The following is a 17,651-nucleotide window of genomic DNA, read 5'->3' on the forward strand; positions in this document are numbered from 1 at the left end:
CAACACAGAGTCTGTACACAAACTTTAAAGACGCAATCTGAAGATTCATCGATAATAAAATCAATAAGATGTTTAAGTGTCAGTACAGAGGACGACAGTGATGATTAAAAAACTAAGATCAAATCAACACGAGTCCGAGCTGATCAACACACAAGTTCAGAACACTTTGAACTAATGTGTGTACTGTATGTCACGCACACACAGTGTTTGTTTCAGCAGGTCGGAGGCCACAGGTCAAAGGTCAGTGTCAAAGGTTAGTTTCACTGAGTCTGTTTTTTTAACAAAGCAAAAATATCTAGTTTGTCCTTCAGTCCTGTTTTTTATTAACCTTTTTAAATCATTACATTCAGTTTTTTTTTTATTTTAATAAAAATAGTTTGAACAGTGAGCGACCGGCTCATAATTATTCAAGCAGCGTTTCCCCGATAACAGCAACAAGAACATTCAAAGAAAATATGTTTTCATCAATGAAATAATGAAAATAATGAAAAGGATCCATTCATTTTGAAAACAAACATTTTCTTTTGATCACGTCAGTGCAGGTTACACCTCTGATTTAATCTGATTTCCTCAGAGGAAAACATTTAACATGAATTATCATTTTATTTAATCATTTTTAAAGAATAACTATTATTTGTCCTTTTATCGATTTACTGCCTTCTGTTATTTTAGTTCTGAGTAAAATGAAATCAGGATTAAAGTTCAATTCAGTTTTGAACTCCACGGGTTTTGTAGAATTGAGTGAAGCTGTTAGCCTTTTTACAGAGGATGTGGTTTTATATGATTAAAGTACCTTGATAAACCATATCAGTATACGACTACAGTAAGATACCGGAGGTGAAGAGTTGTGTCAGCGTCAGTTATTGAAAAAGCTTTTATGATTTTATTGTTCAGCTCAAAAACTGACACATGCTCTGCAGCTGATCAACAACATGGACGTCTGGTTCTTGCTCTGCTTCATTCTGGGTAAGAAACAAATACTTTTATAATTACTCTCACATAATTGCAGTTACAGATAACTTACATTAAAGTGTTGGAGCTCTGTAGTTTCGTAAAATCGATAATCATCTATTACAATTTATTTATGTGTCTCCTCATCACAGCTTCTACGACTGAAGCGCAGTTCATATCAACACCAGAAACTCTGACTACTGCAAATACTACTACTACTGTTCCCTCTACTGCTAATACTGAAAATATTACTACTACTCCCTCTACTGCTAATATTACTACTACTCCCTCTACTGCTAATTCTACTACTTCTCCCTCAACTGCTAATACTACTACTGATCCCTCTACTGCTAATACAGAAAATATTACTACTAATCCCTCGACTGCTAATACTGAAAATATTACTACTAATCCCTCTGCTGCTCCCACAACTACTAATATGAGTCCTATTTCCAGTACTGCATCCTCTGCTACTCCTTCAACTACTACTTTGAGTACTAGCTCCAGTACTGCATCCTCTGCTACTCCCACAACTAATATTATAAGTATTAGCTCCAGTACTGCATCCTCTGCTACTCCTTCAACTACTAATATGAGTACTAGCTCCAGTACTGCATCCTCTGCTACTCCTTCAACAACTACTTTGAGTACTAGCTCCAGTACTGCATCCTCTGCTACTCCTTCAACTACTACTATGAGTACTAGCTCCAGTACTGTGTCCTCTGCTGCTCCCACAACTACTACTATGAGTACTAGCTCCAGTACTGAATCCTCGGCTACTCATTCAACTACTACTTTGAGTACTAGCTCCAGTACTGCCACCTCTGCTACTCCTTCAACTACTACTATGAGTACTATTTACAGTACTGCATCCTCTGCTACTCCTTCAACTACTACTATGAGTACTAGCTCCAGTACTGTCTCCTCTGCTGCTCCCACAACTACTACTATGAGTACTATTTACAGTACTGAATCCTCTGCTACTCCTTCAACTACTACTATGAGTACTAGCTCCAGTACTGTGTCCTCTGCTGCTCCCACAACTACTACTATGAGTACTAGCTCCAGTACTGAATCCTCGGCTACTCATTCAACTACTACTTTGAGTACTAGCTCCAGTACTGCATCCTCTGCTATTCCTTCAACTACTACTATGAGTACTATTTACAGTACTGCATCCTCTGCTACTCCTTCAACTACTACTATGAGTACTAGCTCCAGTGCTGTCTCCTCTGCTGCTCCCACAACTACTACTATGAGTACTATTTACAGTACTGCATCCTCTGCTACGCCTTCAACTACTACTATGAGTACTAGCTCCAGTACTGTCTCCTCTGCTGCTCCCACAACTACTACTATGAGTACTATTTACAGTACTGCATCCTCTGCTACTCCTTCAACTACTACTATGAGTACTAGCTCCAGTGCTGTCTCCTCTGCTGCTCCCACAACTACTACTATGAGTACTATTTACAGTACTGCATCCTCTGCTGCTCCCACAACTTCTACTATGAGTACTAGCTCCAGTACTGTGTCCTCTGCTGCTCCCCCACGTCCTCCTCCTGTGGAGTGTCTTAACGGAGGGCTGCTATTGGACGGAGTTTGTCTCTGTGCTGATGACTGGAGCGGAGACACGTGCTCTGAAGGTGCGATGGTTAAAACAGCAGGAAACAAACCTTTAACTGAATATTTCACTCTTATTTTACTGCATTTTTCATAACTGTGGATTTAAACTGATCACATCAGCCCTTTCAAATTGTACCTCTTAGAAAATTTCTGCAAAGCCGAGAACCTAAATGGACTCAATTTTCCTCGCACACCTGTCGGCTGGTTCTCGTACTCTGAGGAACTCTGTCTGCAAGGATCCGGTGGTGAGTTTTTAGAAATATATAATAGTACCATAGTATATTTATATCATAACACAATGGTGAGTTTTTCCATCCAGCTGGTAAACCTAGAGCTGCCACCAGATGTTCCAACAACGGATCACTGGTTTTCGAACCTCCTCAGTTTCTCCAGTGCAGCCTGACGCTCAGCGACATTCTGCAAAATGTGAGAAACTGTTTTTACAGTTGAAACCTTTTTAAAACAATCACACGATGGAACGTCCCACGTTCATATTTATACCAGCTGCAGTTTGATGATAACTGTCGCTGTGTTAACGTCCAGCCCATAAAGAGGATCAATGAAGATAACTATCCACGATGATTAGGCTTCACTTTGAGGAGCCGTCATGTCGTCCATCTTTATTTACAGTCAGCAATTTGTCCCTCAGATCACCACTGTGCAAGATTATGACATGTTGGCGACCAGCGCTCAAATTCTGACGTCCAATCCTGAAGAGCTGACGGCTGAAAACGTGACGACAGCCGCTGAGATCACCAACATGCTGCTGCTGTCTCCAAACATCACAGAGGTATCAACCACCGCTTCAAACGAAGAACACAGGGTGTGATCTGCGTTTCAAACATCCACAGCTTCTGGATCTGTTCTACCTGTGTTACTGTTCGTGTTGCAGAGTGCCAGGACAGCAGCAGTAGCCACAGTCAGTCAGCTGCTCAACGCCAGGGTCCTGGACGACACCGAGGATAACACCGCCACTCTGAAGTCAACAAACTTTTCTTTACAAAGATTTATCTCAGAAAACTCTGAATATAGTTAAATATATGCATGCATATGTTCCAGGGTTTATTGGTTGCCTTCTCTTTCTCAGTGTAGAAACTGGTTTGTATTCGAGTTGAGCTCCAGTATTTTACTCTCGTGTTATTCTTGTGCAGCCTGACGCAAACTCTGGATGAGCTGTCTCTGAAACTCAGATCTGACCCGAAGACGTTCGAGTCTCAGGTGGTTCAACCGAACCTGGTGGTGCAGTCGGCTCAAGTCAGTGCTGCCGACACTCAGGGAGTCCAGTTCACGTCGCTCAAAGGTTAGTGACCAGCTGAAGCTGCGTTTCCTCTGGGTTCAGTCTGAGAAATGTGTTCTAATCCAGTCCACCAGTAACATTAACAACGTTCACGCTAAATGAACGGAGCGACACAACAACACATGGAAATTCAGATTCAGGAGAGACGAGTTACAAACTGTATTTAAAACACCTGAAATTACTTGAAATCATGAAACTGATTCTACGAGCCAATCAGGCATCTTCAACATCTTTAAGCCCCACCCCAAAGCTTCCTGTGTGTTTGTTGAATTATCACTAAATCTGTCATCTTGTTTCAGGAACATCTGGCAGTTTTGTACCTGACCGGATTCAGCTGAACACCAACACGTCGACTGTTGTGGTGGAAAACGGGTTCGTAGCCGACGCCCTGATCCACGTACAGTTCGCACCAGGTGAGTCTTCTGCACTGGAGACATTTTATAAAGTCATAAGATCAACAGACTCAACTACAGCAGAACTTTCTATTTTGTGTTATTTGTAACATGTGAATTTGTCCCTGAAGAAGCTGCAGACAGAAATCCGGAGCAGTCCCGCGTCTCCCTGGGTTTCGTCCTCTACCAGAACAACGGGTTCTTCAGATCGTCGCTCTACAAGGCGCGTCACTCTACCGTCAGGGTCCTGTCGGCCAGCGTCAGGGGGCAGAATCACAGAGTGGTGCCGCAGCGTGTGGAGATGATGTTCAGACCAACGGTAAGAAAAACATTTTCCTTATGTTTATACCATTGATGGGGATTCAAGAGCTTCTTGAAGATAAAGAGCGACCAATCACACAGCAGAACAGTCTGCACTGTGATTGGCTCGTGAGCAGGGACGGGGAAGCCAGGCGATGTTTTTCAGAGGAACTAAAAATGGAGAAGGAGCAAGTATGATTGAATTCCGAACCAGAAGTTACTCTAAACTCAGATTTCTCTGGTTTCTGGAGATAAACTCTTTAATCTCAGAATCTCTCCCTTTCATGACAGGGCAGATAAAAACTGAGTGTGAAGTCACTGATTGTTCCTGTGAAACGATTTATGGTTATTTATGGCGTCTTTAATCAGATGTTGACAGGAGCCACTGCACGATTACATTCTAGAGTGAAAGTAAAATCATAACCGCTCCTGGTGCAGCCATGTTGGATCCATGACAGACAAACCAGTTTGACTTGTTATGTACAAGATTTCTGAGGGTTCTGTCTGTGAGTCCAAACGTCTGAGTCAGTGTCTCTGGACATGTTCTGGATCTTCTCCTGCAGCCTCCTGGTAAAATGTATTTAACATGTCAGAGTGAGTCCATGTGAGGAACCAGCAGGACGATGTGTGGAAGCTTCCCAGTGAGCGAGTGGACGTGTTGATGAGGTTTCTAACACGTGACGGACGTGAAACTGGAAGAACACAAAGATCTCAGGATGAAGAAGAGGAGCCGGACACGTAGAAGACGAATACGTCCACTTGGAAACACGAGGAGATTCCAGATCTTCTGAATCTGCTTGTGTTTAAACTCTTTCCACAGCAGAGTTCAAACATCATGTCCCGCCCCCTGCTGCTCTACAGGCTCCGCCCCTCGCCTGGATGTTCCCACATGCTTATGTTGTTGTGAATGAGTCGGACCCGACAACCTGCTGCTGCAAAAAGAGTTTAGTGAATTGAAACGTGTTAATAAAGGAGAAGACCCTGTGTCCTCTGTTTCAGTTGAGGAGCGGGACGGCTCTGTACGATTTCGCCTGCGTCTCGTGGAACTACACCCTGAACGACTGGAGCACCGCCGGCTGCTCCAAAGGAAACGCTTCAGATGGAGCCATGAGATGCATCTGTAACCACACCACCAACTTTGCCGCCCTCCAAGTGAGCATGACTGGACACGTTGACAGTCTCATCAAACTGAACTCCACTGTATTTGAATGATGATAATTTAACATGTTGAGATGATTCTGTTTCAGTTGATCATAGATGTTTTCGAGTACGCTGAGAAACTGGGTTTGACTCCAATCCTTGGACTTTCACTTTCAATCCTGGGTTTGGTTGTGACGATCATTTCTCTCATTAAAGACAAGTAAGGTCGATGTTCACACAGTTTCATCAATGATTAAACGTGTTTATAAAGTAGAATAATCATTGATGAATTTAATCATTCATCATGATGATCATGCGGCCGACACAACTGTCCAACTTATTTTCACTTTCACTTAAGTCAATGACCTGATTCTTCTTCTACCACTAACTTATAGATTGTTTAGACAAAACAAAAAAGGTCAGAATATTCTAAGATGGAAATTGTAGAATAAACTTGTTCCTTTAAGAAACAAATGTTTTATACTTTTAAAGAATCATTTAACTTTGTTCTCAAACAACTTTCTTCTAAAATCGTATGACTTCATTCATGCACTGTTCTTTATTTTGAAAAGAGAGTCTCTTCAGAGCAACAAGGAGGTGAAGATCGCCCTGCTGAGCCTCTGTGGCAGCCTGCTCGGCTTCATCATCACCTTCCTCACCGGATCCGTTCAGTCCGACAAAGCGGACGACGAGCTACCGGCCCTAAGAGAGCCCAACAACATTCCACCCACCGACGAACACGTGGAACCTGAACGCATCTCGTGTACCACGGTGGCGTTTCTGCTTCACTTCACCCTGCTGGCGACGTTCATGTGGATCAGCTTGTACGGTCACCTGATGATGAAGCTGACGTTTAAAAGCAAACTGCCTGAATACTGGACCTACCTCAGCTTGGCTCTCGGATGGGGTATGACATTTAGGAGTAATTCACATTCTAGGAAAATTATTTCAACTGAGATTTTGTACACAGAAGGTGTTGTCATACGTTGACACGCTGCCGCACAGCTCAGGCAGCTACTGACAAACACTGAGCTTCAGACTCTTCAGTTCAGTCTGAAGCTAAACATCAGGTGTGAAAGGTTCCTCAGACCAGAAGAGGTTCTCCGGTCTGGATCAAACTGAACCTGGTTCTGCTGGTTTGCAGTAAAACACTTTTGTTGGAGAGTTTGGACTTTTGGACCAATCACAGGAAGTAGAGACAGAATTAAACAGTAGAAGAAGAAGAAAAGAAAGCAGCTGCAGCCTTCAACTCCACCGATAAAGTGTTTGAACCACAAGGACGTTCATTAGAACTAGTGTGGTTATTAGTTCTAATACTTCTGCCGTAGAGTAATGTGTAGTACTGTAGAGTACTGTAGTAATGTGGAGTATTGTAGTACACTGCAGAACTGTGGGGTACTGTACAGTTATGTGTAGTACTGTAGAGTAATGTGTAGTATTGTAGAGTACGGTAGAGTACTGTAGAGTAATGTGTAGTACTGTGGAGTACTGTGGAGTACGGTAGAGTACTGTAGAGTAATGTAGAGTAATGTGTAGTACTGTGGAGCACTCTGGAGTACGGTAGAGTACTGTAGAGTAATGTGTAGTAATGTAGAGTACTGTGGAGTACTGTGGAGTAATGTGGGGTACGGTAGAGTACTGTAGCGTAATGTGTAGTACTGTGAAGTACTGTGGAGCACTGTGAAGTACTGCGCCTGAAAGCTGCTAGTGATACCATCATGTGACCATGGCAACCAAATGAAAATCTTCATTCAAGACTAAATATTTAATTTTTTTTACAAAAAATGCTCTTAAAAATATTTGATTTGTGTTTTTACAAATGTTGAACTTTCTGTGTGGTCTCAGGACTCCCTGTCGTGGTCGGGGGGATCACAATGGCCATCACCTATACGACGGACAATCCTCAGGGATACAGACAAGAGGAATTGTGGGTCCATCGTGATTATTTCACTCATTTCTCTTCGAACATTACTAAAATCTCCAGTTGACCTTTCAGTGTTTCACACTTTCTTTCATGATTTGTTTGAACCTGTAGTTGTTGGCTCGCAGCTCTGGACAAGAACAAACACTTTGACTTTGGGAAACCGATGTTCTGGGGAATCATCCTTCCAGGAACGTTGATCATCATCTACAATTTTGTCATTTTGATTCGCATCTATCTGGAGAGGGGCAGGAAACGTCCCGACCACACAAGGTAACACACAAGAACATATGTGTCATCATCCACAGATAATAAGTTTGTGGAAAACGAAAAGTCGTAGTTTCATCTGAGAGGAATTATTTTAGTCTGATGCGAATCAAATCAGACTTTTTATTCATTAAACTCTTGAAAAACAAAGTAGAGGAATGTGATCTTTGATACAACAAACATACAGAACTTTTCTTGTTGTATCTTTAACTGAACTGTGATTTATTTTGATTTGTGAAATGTCTCGAAACATTTGTTGAAATTATCCTAAGATTCTACTTGATCTTCACATTTCATGACTTTTGGACCAGATAGATAGATAGATGGATACTTTATTAATCCCGAGGGAAATTCAGATCATCCAGTAGCTTGTACACTTAACACATCACTGACATATACACATAAATCACATATATCACATACGGAGAGCATATATACAGATACAGGTATGGAATGCAATGATGTGATTGTGTCAGTGTCCAGTATTTAAAGTGATTTTGTGCTGGAGTGGTTAATACAACAAAATATAAACTGTATATATATTATAAAAACAGCAGAAATATATATATATATATATATATATATATATATATATATAGGAATATCAATCAATCAATCAAATTTTACCTGAATAGCCCATATTCACAAGTTACAATTCTTCTCATGGGCTATAACAGGGTGTGACACCCTCTGTCCTTAACCCTCAACAAGAGTCAGGAAAAACTACGAAAAAACCCTTTAACAGGTAAAAATACGTAGAAACCTCAGAGAGAGCCACATGTGAGGGATCCCTCTCCCAGGACGGACAGAAGTGCAATAGGTGCCACGGATATTGTAATTTCATGCCGGGAAGATCTCTCCCCCCAACTCTCCCTCTGTGTGGCGTGAAAACAGGTTGTAGAAGTTTTAAAGAATGATCGTTGACCGCCTGTCCTCCAGATCCTAAATAACTGCTGATCAGACTAACTTAAAACTTAATGAGGACCTGAGGATCTCCAGGGACAAATGAGATGATATACATAAAATAACGTACAGGAGCAGGAGAAGTCTCTAGTTCAAAATGGCTCCAGCAGAGGAAGGAACTTATTCTATAAAAACGTTAAATAATAATAATCTGTGTAAACTAGGGATGTCCCGATACAACTTTTTCACTTCCGATACGATACCGATATTGTAGCCTTGAGTATTGGCCGATACCGATATCAATACAATACGATATAGGCCCAAATCATACATATATTTATTCCTTATTTTGTTGTGTGGAATGTTAGAAAAGGCTTGATAAAGTGATGTTACTGTTACTGATGTTGTAGTGATATAACAGAAAACAATAGTCAGCAACAGTAGGTATAGGAAAAACTGACCCATTTATTATTAACCAATTGTTACATAAATTTTAACCTTCAACATAAGAGTATTACCTCAACAAATCCAATGAAAACAAAATGTTATATTTAAAGTGCAAAATAACCACTGGTTACCAACATCATTATACAATTGAATAGAATAAATTAAATTTTAAAGTGCAAACAATTCAAGTTCACTTCAGTTATTTTTCTACTGTCAGCATATGTTGGAAACAACTGTGGGCAGGGACAAAAATAACAAACTATAGGAATAATGTAGCAAGGTTCGAGGTGCTCCATTAAGTGTTTAAACCCGACATTACTCACCACCGACAGGGGCTGGTCATCAAGCACAATAAACTGGGCTATCTTTTCTGTTATGGCCATTGCCTTTTTGCTGTCCCGTGGTAGTTTGTCACGTCCTGCAAAGCTTTCGGCCAGCGTGGGTTGCTGAAGCGAGCCAGAGGCTTGTTGCTTCGCCTTGCTGCTCTCGCGAAAATCCTCATGTTCTTTTTTGTGGTGTTTTTTCAAATGTGCGATGAGGTTGCTTGTATTGAACCTTCCCGGTTCTGTCCCTCCACGGGACACTTGCGCCTGACAAATGTTGCATTTAGCTGCAACGTCTTTGTCCGAGTTTACGGTAAAATACTTCCACACAGCCGACATCACTACACCTTGCTGCAGGCACACACGTTGTCGTTGTTGTGATCACGTGGGCTGTGCATGCTGGATCAGAGACGCTCTTCTTCCGCGGCCGGCACCAACGTTAATTAAGGGGCATTACCACCTACTGTGTTGGAGTGTGATCAAACCAGAGTCACCTATTATAGAAGTCCTGGAGCGGTAAATGGACAGCTTATATCGGAGCGCTTATATCAGAGTTTTTAGATTCAGTCCGATAAAATCCGATATTCACTTTTTTGGCTGATATCGGACTGATTTCCGATATCAATATCGGATCGGGACATCCCTAGTGTAAACAGAGAAACATAAGAGCATTCATTTAACTCACCGAGGTTTTGTGATGTGCAGCTCCAGTTGTCCCCTGGCAGCTCTGGTGGGTTTCTGTTGTGTCTTTGGATACGTCGTCCTCAACACCACAGGACGCAAGAACATGGTCTTCAGTGTTTTACTCTGCATCAGTGGGATCATAATGGTACGTCTGCTTCATCCTCAATAACAAACAGACAATGTTAGGCCTGAACATTTCAACACATTTGACTTTCATCTTCCGGCTCTTTGTGTTTAGGGTTTTCTGTTTTTCATCCTCTTCACGGTCAAGACGCCGTCCTTCACATCCTCCGAGTCCTCGGTCCAGACGCCGACCTTCAGATCCTCTGCCTCCCCGGTCAAGAGTCCGCAGGTCAACTTCCCACTCTCAGTTAAAATGAGTTACAATTTGAGGAGGCCCGTGGAGAAGACCATCAGCACAGAGAGCTACAGATCCCTGAGTGAGGACCCCTACGTCACCACAAGCCTGTAAGAGCTTTTCAAACAGTGGTGAAAGACGTGAGAACTGAGGTCCTCATCTGCTCAAAGACACTGGACATGTGAACACTGGCATCAAACAAGGACGAAGATCCAGAGAGAACCTCCATCAATCCAAGGCAGCTTATTTTTTAAACAACTGAAGAAATTATTAATAATCAGTAAAAACCTTTAACGAAGCATGAAATGAACTATTGCACAGCTGCTCAACACTGAATTAACAGAAATCCAGCCGGACACCAGGTGGCAGCATTCAGACTATTTTAAATCTCATGATGAATAACAAACTCATTTTATTTTTCATTTTCTGAAAGTAAAATATAAACTGCAGCTTAATTCTTTATTGTGTTATAGGACCTACAGTTAAATCTAACTTCCAAACAACAATGATCTTGATAATATTGATTAATATGGTCTGAATTCAAACACAAAGTCTGAAGTTAGATTTTATTATGAAGGAACATTTGTGTTGCTATGTTTTTACATCACAATGTTTGTTTGTATCTAAAGTATAAACCCTCTGAGAAAACTTGTGATTTGTGAATATGGGCTTTACGCATATTGATGTGATATATTTTATACTGATGAGGACCAGATCTAAAATGATTTTAGTTCATTACTAAGACTGACAGATGGTCACTATTTCCAAAATTGTAATCCGCTAAAACAAACCTTGTTAGAAACATTTTTTTTATGGTTTTTAATGGTCTGAACTTCTCGATTCGTCACTGTAGGTCTAACACCATCTTTAGATGTCGTAATAGATAATGAATGGGGAAGAAAAGGTGTTAAATTCTCCAAACTCAACTTTTAATTGACTATAAATTGAATTTACCAGTGAAAATTGGTCTAAAGGTCTCCAGTGATAGGGTTTTAAATAAATTAATTAAGTGAATTGAATTAGTGTTAATTATTCTAACATTCAATCTGATTGAGGTTGGTTTGCAGCAGCTGATTGTTGAGGAGTAAATAAAATTATATAAATCACTGGGTATTTCAAACTGAGCCCAGTGAGGTTCAGCTTCTCTTTCATCCATGTTTATCATGTGTAACTGTGAAACTCTGTTTTCACATCTGATGTTACCTTGTTCTCATTCTGACATAAACCATTTATTTCTAAATCAAAGCTGGAACAGTCCAACATTTCATGTCCAGTCGTCCGTTCAGATGGAAACAAACGAGCGCTGGTGAAACGCTGATGAAGATCTTTAAGTCCTTTACGACCACGTGTTCACTTTATTATCGCTCATTACTGTTTTCAGGCCTAAAGTCACAGGACTCGGAGTCAGAGTCCAGCTGAAACTCAACGTTAAACTGGTGCTGGGACGGAATCCTGGTTCAGACGTGAATCGGCTGCATATTCTATTACAAAACTTCTCCTCTGACTTCCGGTTTGCACCTGACATGGAGTAGCCGCAAGTCTGACACGCTCCGTATATTTTAACTTATTACTTTGAGTAGGACAAACATTTTAACAAATGTAGCTAGCCCCTCACTCAAGCAAACTATCATGGGGTTAGGGTTACCACCACCCACCACCCGGGTCCACCATCTCCGACGCAGCAACTCGAGGAGAGCGCTCTTTTCAAGCTACTTAAAGCGGAGATGGTGACGTCTCGTCAACTATTGGGCGATACAATTAAACAAGAGATGGTGATTTTTCGTGCTGAAATCAAACAAGACCTTGAGGCTCTCCGACAGGACACAAAAGCTGAAATCGCCTCTCTGAAAACGGAGAAGGCGACAACTGTCCGGGAGATGGAGGGCGCGCTGAACCGCCACGACTCCAGCATCACCAGCATAGAGGGCGTCATGTCGGAGCTCAAGCGGGAGATCGGGAAACTAAAGGACCGGAATGACGACCTGGAGAACAGAGGCAGAATCTGAGAATCATTGGGATCCCCGAGGGCGCAGAAAACCGCACACCCACGGCATTCATGGCCTCATTTTTTACCGAGGTTGGGCGAGGAGATACCGAGCCCTTTGGTGCTCGACCGCGCTCACAGAACTTTGGCTCAGAAACCCAGACCCATGATTGTGCGGCTGCACTACTACTCGGATAAGGAAAAGATCCTGCAGTTATCCAGAAACAAGGGCGAACCTAAATTCAGAGAGGCGAGGGTCCACATACCAAATTCATCAGCTGGACTGTAAATATTCAACTGCTCCCAACCCTGAACTTTTAAAGGAGAGGTCAGCTCTGCAGACAGAGTTCGACTTGATGACCACCCATTATACAGAGCAACTACTGCTTCAATCTCGCTCTAATCTGTATGAACACTCAGATAAGGCAGGCAGGACTCTTGCTCAACAGATTAGGCAGTTCACAGCCTCTACCCTGATCACAAATAACCGTAAACATGACGGTCAGATCTCTAATGAAGAGCATGAGATAAATAATGAGTTTAAAAGCATTTTATTCCTCCCTTTACACCTCTGAGGTGATCCACAAGCCTTCTAGGCTGGAGTCTATCATTCACTGCGTATATGGGCTCAGGTGCGAAAACACTTCGGTTGGCAGGCTAGCTTGCTTTGTGCCCCAATTGTGGCAAATCATCAGTTTCCCCCCTCACTTGAGAATGACTCTTTATCTGGCATGAAAAAGGTATTGTCTCATTTAAAGATCTGTACATAGCAGGTATTTTTGATTCATTTGACCAGCTCAGAGCTAAATTTGATTTACCAAAATCACATTTTTTAAGATTTCTACAGGTCCGAGATTGGATTCGTAACCAAACAAGATGATTTCCTGCAATCCCTGAACAACAGCCCATGGATACTCTGTGCCCAGAAGCTCCATCTAATAAAAGGCATAATATCCATTATGTATATGAAACTTTCATCTTTACAGACGGCATCTCTTGATGCATTGAGGGAGCATGGCAGGCTGATCTGAATTTAAAAAATCACAGATACTGAATGGTCAGATCTATTTACAAGGATACACTCCTCATCAATCTGTGCCAGACATGGCCTACTTCAATTCAAAGTAGCACAAAGAGTGCACTTGTCTAAAGCTAGAATCGCGAAGCTGTATCCAACAATTGGTGATTCATGTAATAGATGCAATTTTTCACCTGCAACATTAGCTCATACGTTCTGGTCTTGTCCGAGACTCTTGAGTTACTGGACTCTATATTTGATGCCCTATCCAAGATATTTAAAAGGCCAATCGAGCCGAACCCGCTCACGGCTGTATTGGGTATTCAATGTGAGGATGACCATCTTCCTAGGGCACATCTGATCGCATTGCTTTTGTCACCCTCTTAGCGAGAAGAATAATTTTACTTAATTGGAAACAGGCTACCCTGCCCTCCTATAAACATTGGGTTAGAGATACGCTGCAACTCTTGAAACTAGAAAAGATCAGACTGCTCTGCAACGTCCTAATGATAACTTCAGCAGGATCTGGCAACCTTTTATTACATACCTGCTTGAACATGATGTTTTGTCCTATATGTCATGTACAGTGTATATTGTCATTTATCATTACTGAAAACCACTTGAATGTTCTCTAACACATACCTTATGTTTTGTCTGTTTTTTTGTTTTATTGATGACAATGATATATATATATTTTTTTTTAATTATTATTATTATTTAATTTTTTCTTTTCTGTTTGTCCCCTGGGGTGGGGGGGGATGAAATTGTTTTCATATACGTCTGTATGTATGAGGTTTCATATTCAATTGTGAAAACCAATAAATAAATAAACTTTAGGGTTAGAGTTAACCCTAACCCTAACTTCATGGTTGCAGCTGCCGTCGAGGCTCAAACACAGGATTTCTCTGTTTCCCTTCAATGAACTCTGGTTATCAAACCACTTCCCGGGTTCAAGGTGCGACGATAACAAACACGTTGATTTGATCAGAGCTAATTCATAACTTCTATTAGTTCAAACCTTCTGAGAAATAAACTGATTCCAGCAGAAGGCCGACTTTGACCTTTGCTGTCGTCTCATTGGTTGTATCCTGCAGGTCTCACTGAGCAGTGACTGACTCCAGCCTGGTGGGGGCGTCATCCACCTCCTGTGGCCTGTTCATAGTGAAATCCCTGGTTCAGTAACAGTTTCTCATAGTCCTGCAGACGTGTTCATGCGTTTGACCCTTCTCAGTTGCTGTAGCAGCTCATGTCTTAGTCTCTGACTGTTTCCTGATGGACAGGATGACTCCTCCTCCTCCGGCTGGACGAGCTGACAGAACGTTCTCTCCACTGCGCCGCAGATTCTGACCTGAACATGTGACATTAACTCAAACACCAGGACGGAGGTGAGCTGAGATCATCGGACTAAAAACAGAATCTTGGCTGAAGCTGCGTCTCTAACGAGCTGGAACGTCTCATTACATCGTTGGACACGACTCAGGAAAACTCAAGAGCATCGTGAGTAACAGAGGGTTACCAGGGCAACAGCTCGGCAGCAAGCACTGCTGATGAAGAAGTGAGAGCCCAGAGCTGGGGGCCAGAGCTGAGGGCCAGAGCTGAGGGCCAGAGCTGAGGGCCAGAGCTGAGGGCCAGAAGGGTCCCAAACCAGCACAAAGAAACCAAACACCACAGAGAGGCCTGCAGACTCACAACTGAATAAACGTTCTCTTATAATCTACAAGAGTTTGTGTGAATTTGTCTCTGAAGGAAAAAGTTTAGCTTCATTAAAACATAATTGAGAGTATGAAGCGTCAGAGGAAGCCATTATTCCTTTTGAACTTGTGAAACGAGTCAACGTTACATAATCCATCCTGAAGTGACCCTCTGCTGCAGGGTGGCTGGTTTCCTCTGCGGGGTGTGCAGGCGGGCGGGGGGGACAGTCTGGAGCACATTAAAGTTTCTCTGAACGATTTGACTGGAAGCACATGTGGATCTGAAGTGTGTGGTTTGGTGACTTCATGAGTCCTGAACGGGGTTTTCCTCCGAGTTTCCTCAGGCAGTTTTCATAAAGCACATTTCACCACAGAAACCAGACGCTCATAGTGAAACACAAACACAGAGTTTTCTCCTTGTGTTCATCGTTCTGTGCTTCATTTACTTACCTTCTTTACTTCCCAGCATGCACTGCACCCAGGTGTTACTCTGATGCAGCATTGAAGCTGAAACACTTTTTAAAAGTTAAACCAGCAGCTTGGTTAAAGTGAGTCTGATGTGTGAGTGTGAACAAGAGAAAGTTTCCTCCTTCTCTCCCTGAGCGTCTGTTCTCTGTGACTCTGCTGAGTGGGTTCCATCTCCTGAGAGAACAACTGACTGAGAGTCACAGACACAACCAGCTGCAGCTGAAGATAGGAGCTGAAATGAGATCAGATAAAAAGACTCTGAAGTTATTGAAAACAGAGTTTATCTCCTTTATTCAGATCTTCTTCTTCGTCCTCTTCCTCCTCTTGAGATGAAGTTCATCCCTCTGGGACAGTCAACGCTCTCTGCTCAAACGATCAGTTGGTATTTTATTGGCCCTGCTCCATGTCTGTCAGAGTAATCAGGGTGGTGGCCCCTGTGCTGATGGCGGGGGGGTTCCTGGTCCAGCTTCAGGCTTTTGTTTGAAACTCAGGAGTTTTATACAGAGATCTTCAAAATAAAAAGCAGCTGAAGTGATGAACTGAAGGAAACTTAAAGACATTAAATAATATGAAATCAAGTGATTATCAAATATTTTACTGTTAAAAAAACTGCTGGTTTAAAATATAAGTCTGTACCTGCAGCAGTAAAATGTTTATCTAACAGTAAAGTACACGTAATGAAGGCACTGATAAATTCCAGAGGCTTGTTCCTGTGTCTGAGTCCTGGAGCGTTTCTGTGACAAACACGTGTTTTAAATGCAGCGAGGTCGACTTTAATGACAGGAGGTCACGCTCGCTGCTTCTCAAGGCCGAGACATTCAGGAGGAGAAGAAACACCGCAGCACAGAGGAAGAGTCGAGGACGAGGACGTCTCCTCCAGATTCAAGGACAAGTGGACACATGGACTTCCTCCTGCCGCATGTGTTGTAACACGACGCCCGCTCCCGTCTGGTTTCCCTCCAACACCTCATTGATTTAAGGATGTGTGAGACCTGCAGACCATCACCACTATCATCACACTCCACTTTAACCTTCAATATAATTCTAAACTTATGAATTAACCACGTGGTTACCATAAATAACTGAGAAGTTCAAAGGTTAAACATTTGACTTCACCGAGTGAAGACATGTGTGTTACCTCAGGGCTCTTATTTTGAAATCACGTGGTTTCTGGCTCATAAAGGTTCAGGTTTTGCGGCCGAGCTTCGTTTAATAAAGAAACAAACACAGCTCCAGCATTCATACAATTATATGATGATTCTTATTTACATAAGCTTCAGGAAGGTTTAAAATATAAAGTCTGTAATTTCCACTTATTAATTTTCATATAATCTGAGATGTTCCACTCTGATAGAAACAACTTGTGCAGTTTAGGTACAGAGTGGAGGGTCTTCTCCCTCAAACTATCTTTGACCAGCACACACACACACACTAACTGGTAAAATAAACCAGTTACCAAACCAGCAGCTCCAGCTGTTTACATTCATCAGTATTTACAGACTTGTCAGTGAATTTATTGAGTTAGTAAGTTCAGTTTTTTTTCACTGCTGCTGGTTAACATGTCTTTTAGCATGAAGCTAAAGCTAAAGCTAACTGATGGTATGAAAAGCAGAATAAAGTGAGTGTTTGTGGTTCAGTAGAAACTCACCTGAGTGTTTCTCCTCAGGTGAGAAGCTTCAACATGAGGAGCACCAGCACCTGGGGGCTAGCATCACGTTAGCATCACCCTAGCTTAGTGTTAGCTTCGTGCTAGCCTCGTCCTAGCCTGGCTCGGTGCTCATGCTAATGCTAATGCTAACGCTAACAAACGGACTTTTTAAACCAGCAGATGTTCTTTATTCTCCTTGTTTTAGCTTCTTTGACTTCTCTTCCTTCGGTCCG

The 17,651-nt window shown here is 42.1% G+C and overlaps 1 protein-coding gene across 2 annotated transcripts; it reads left to right on the plus strand.

Annotated features, from left to right (window-relative positions):
- The first annotated feature begins 918 nt into the window (after nt 1-918).
- Nucleotides 919-11,708, plus strand: adgrg7.1 (adhesion G protein-coupled receptor G7, tandem duplicate 1). Of its 2 annotated transcripts, none has more exons than XM_062380153.1 (16): nt 919-966; nt 1,104-2,597; nt 2,721-2,822; nt 2,897-3,003; nt 3,227-3,367; nt 3,470-3,558; nt 3,729-3,877; nt 4,174-4,287; nt 4,398-4,585; nt 5,566-5,718; nt 5,814-5,926; nt 6,279-6,613; nt 7,552-7,633; nt 7,742-7,900; nt 10,273-10,396; nt 10,490-11,708. In XM_062380153.1, the coding sequence occupies exons 1-16, from the start codon at nt 933-935 to the stop codon at nt 10,721-10,723; spliced, it is 3,618 nt and encodes a 1,205-aa protein (XP_062236137.1). In that variant the 5' UTR covers nt 919-932; the 3' UTR covers nt 10,724-11,708. The 2 variants fall into 2 exon arrangements, with proteins under 2 accessions (XP_062236137.1, XP_062236138.1); XM_062380154.1 differs by having other exon boundaries at nt 4,401-4,585.
- The last annotated feature ends 5,943 nt before the right edge of the window (nt 11,709-17,651 follow it).

Source organism: Platichthys flesus, chromosome 22, assembly GCF_949316205.1.
Source record: "Platichthys flesus chromosome 22, fPlaFle2.1, whole genome shotgun sequence".
Classification (NCBI taxonomy): domain Eukaryota; kingdom Metazoa; phylum Chordata; class Actinopteri; order Pleuronectiformes; family Pleuronectidae; genus Platichthys; species Platichthys flesus.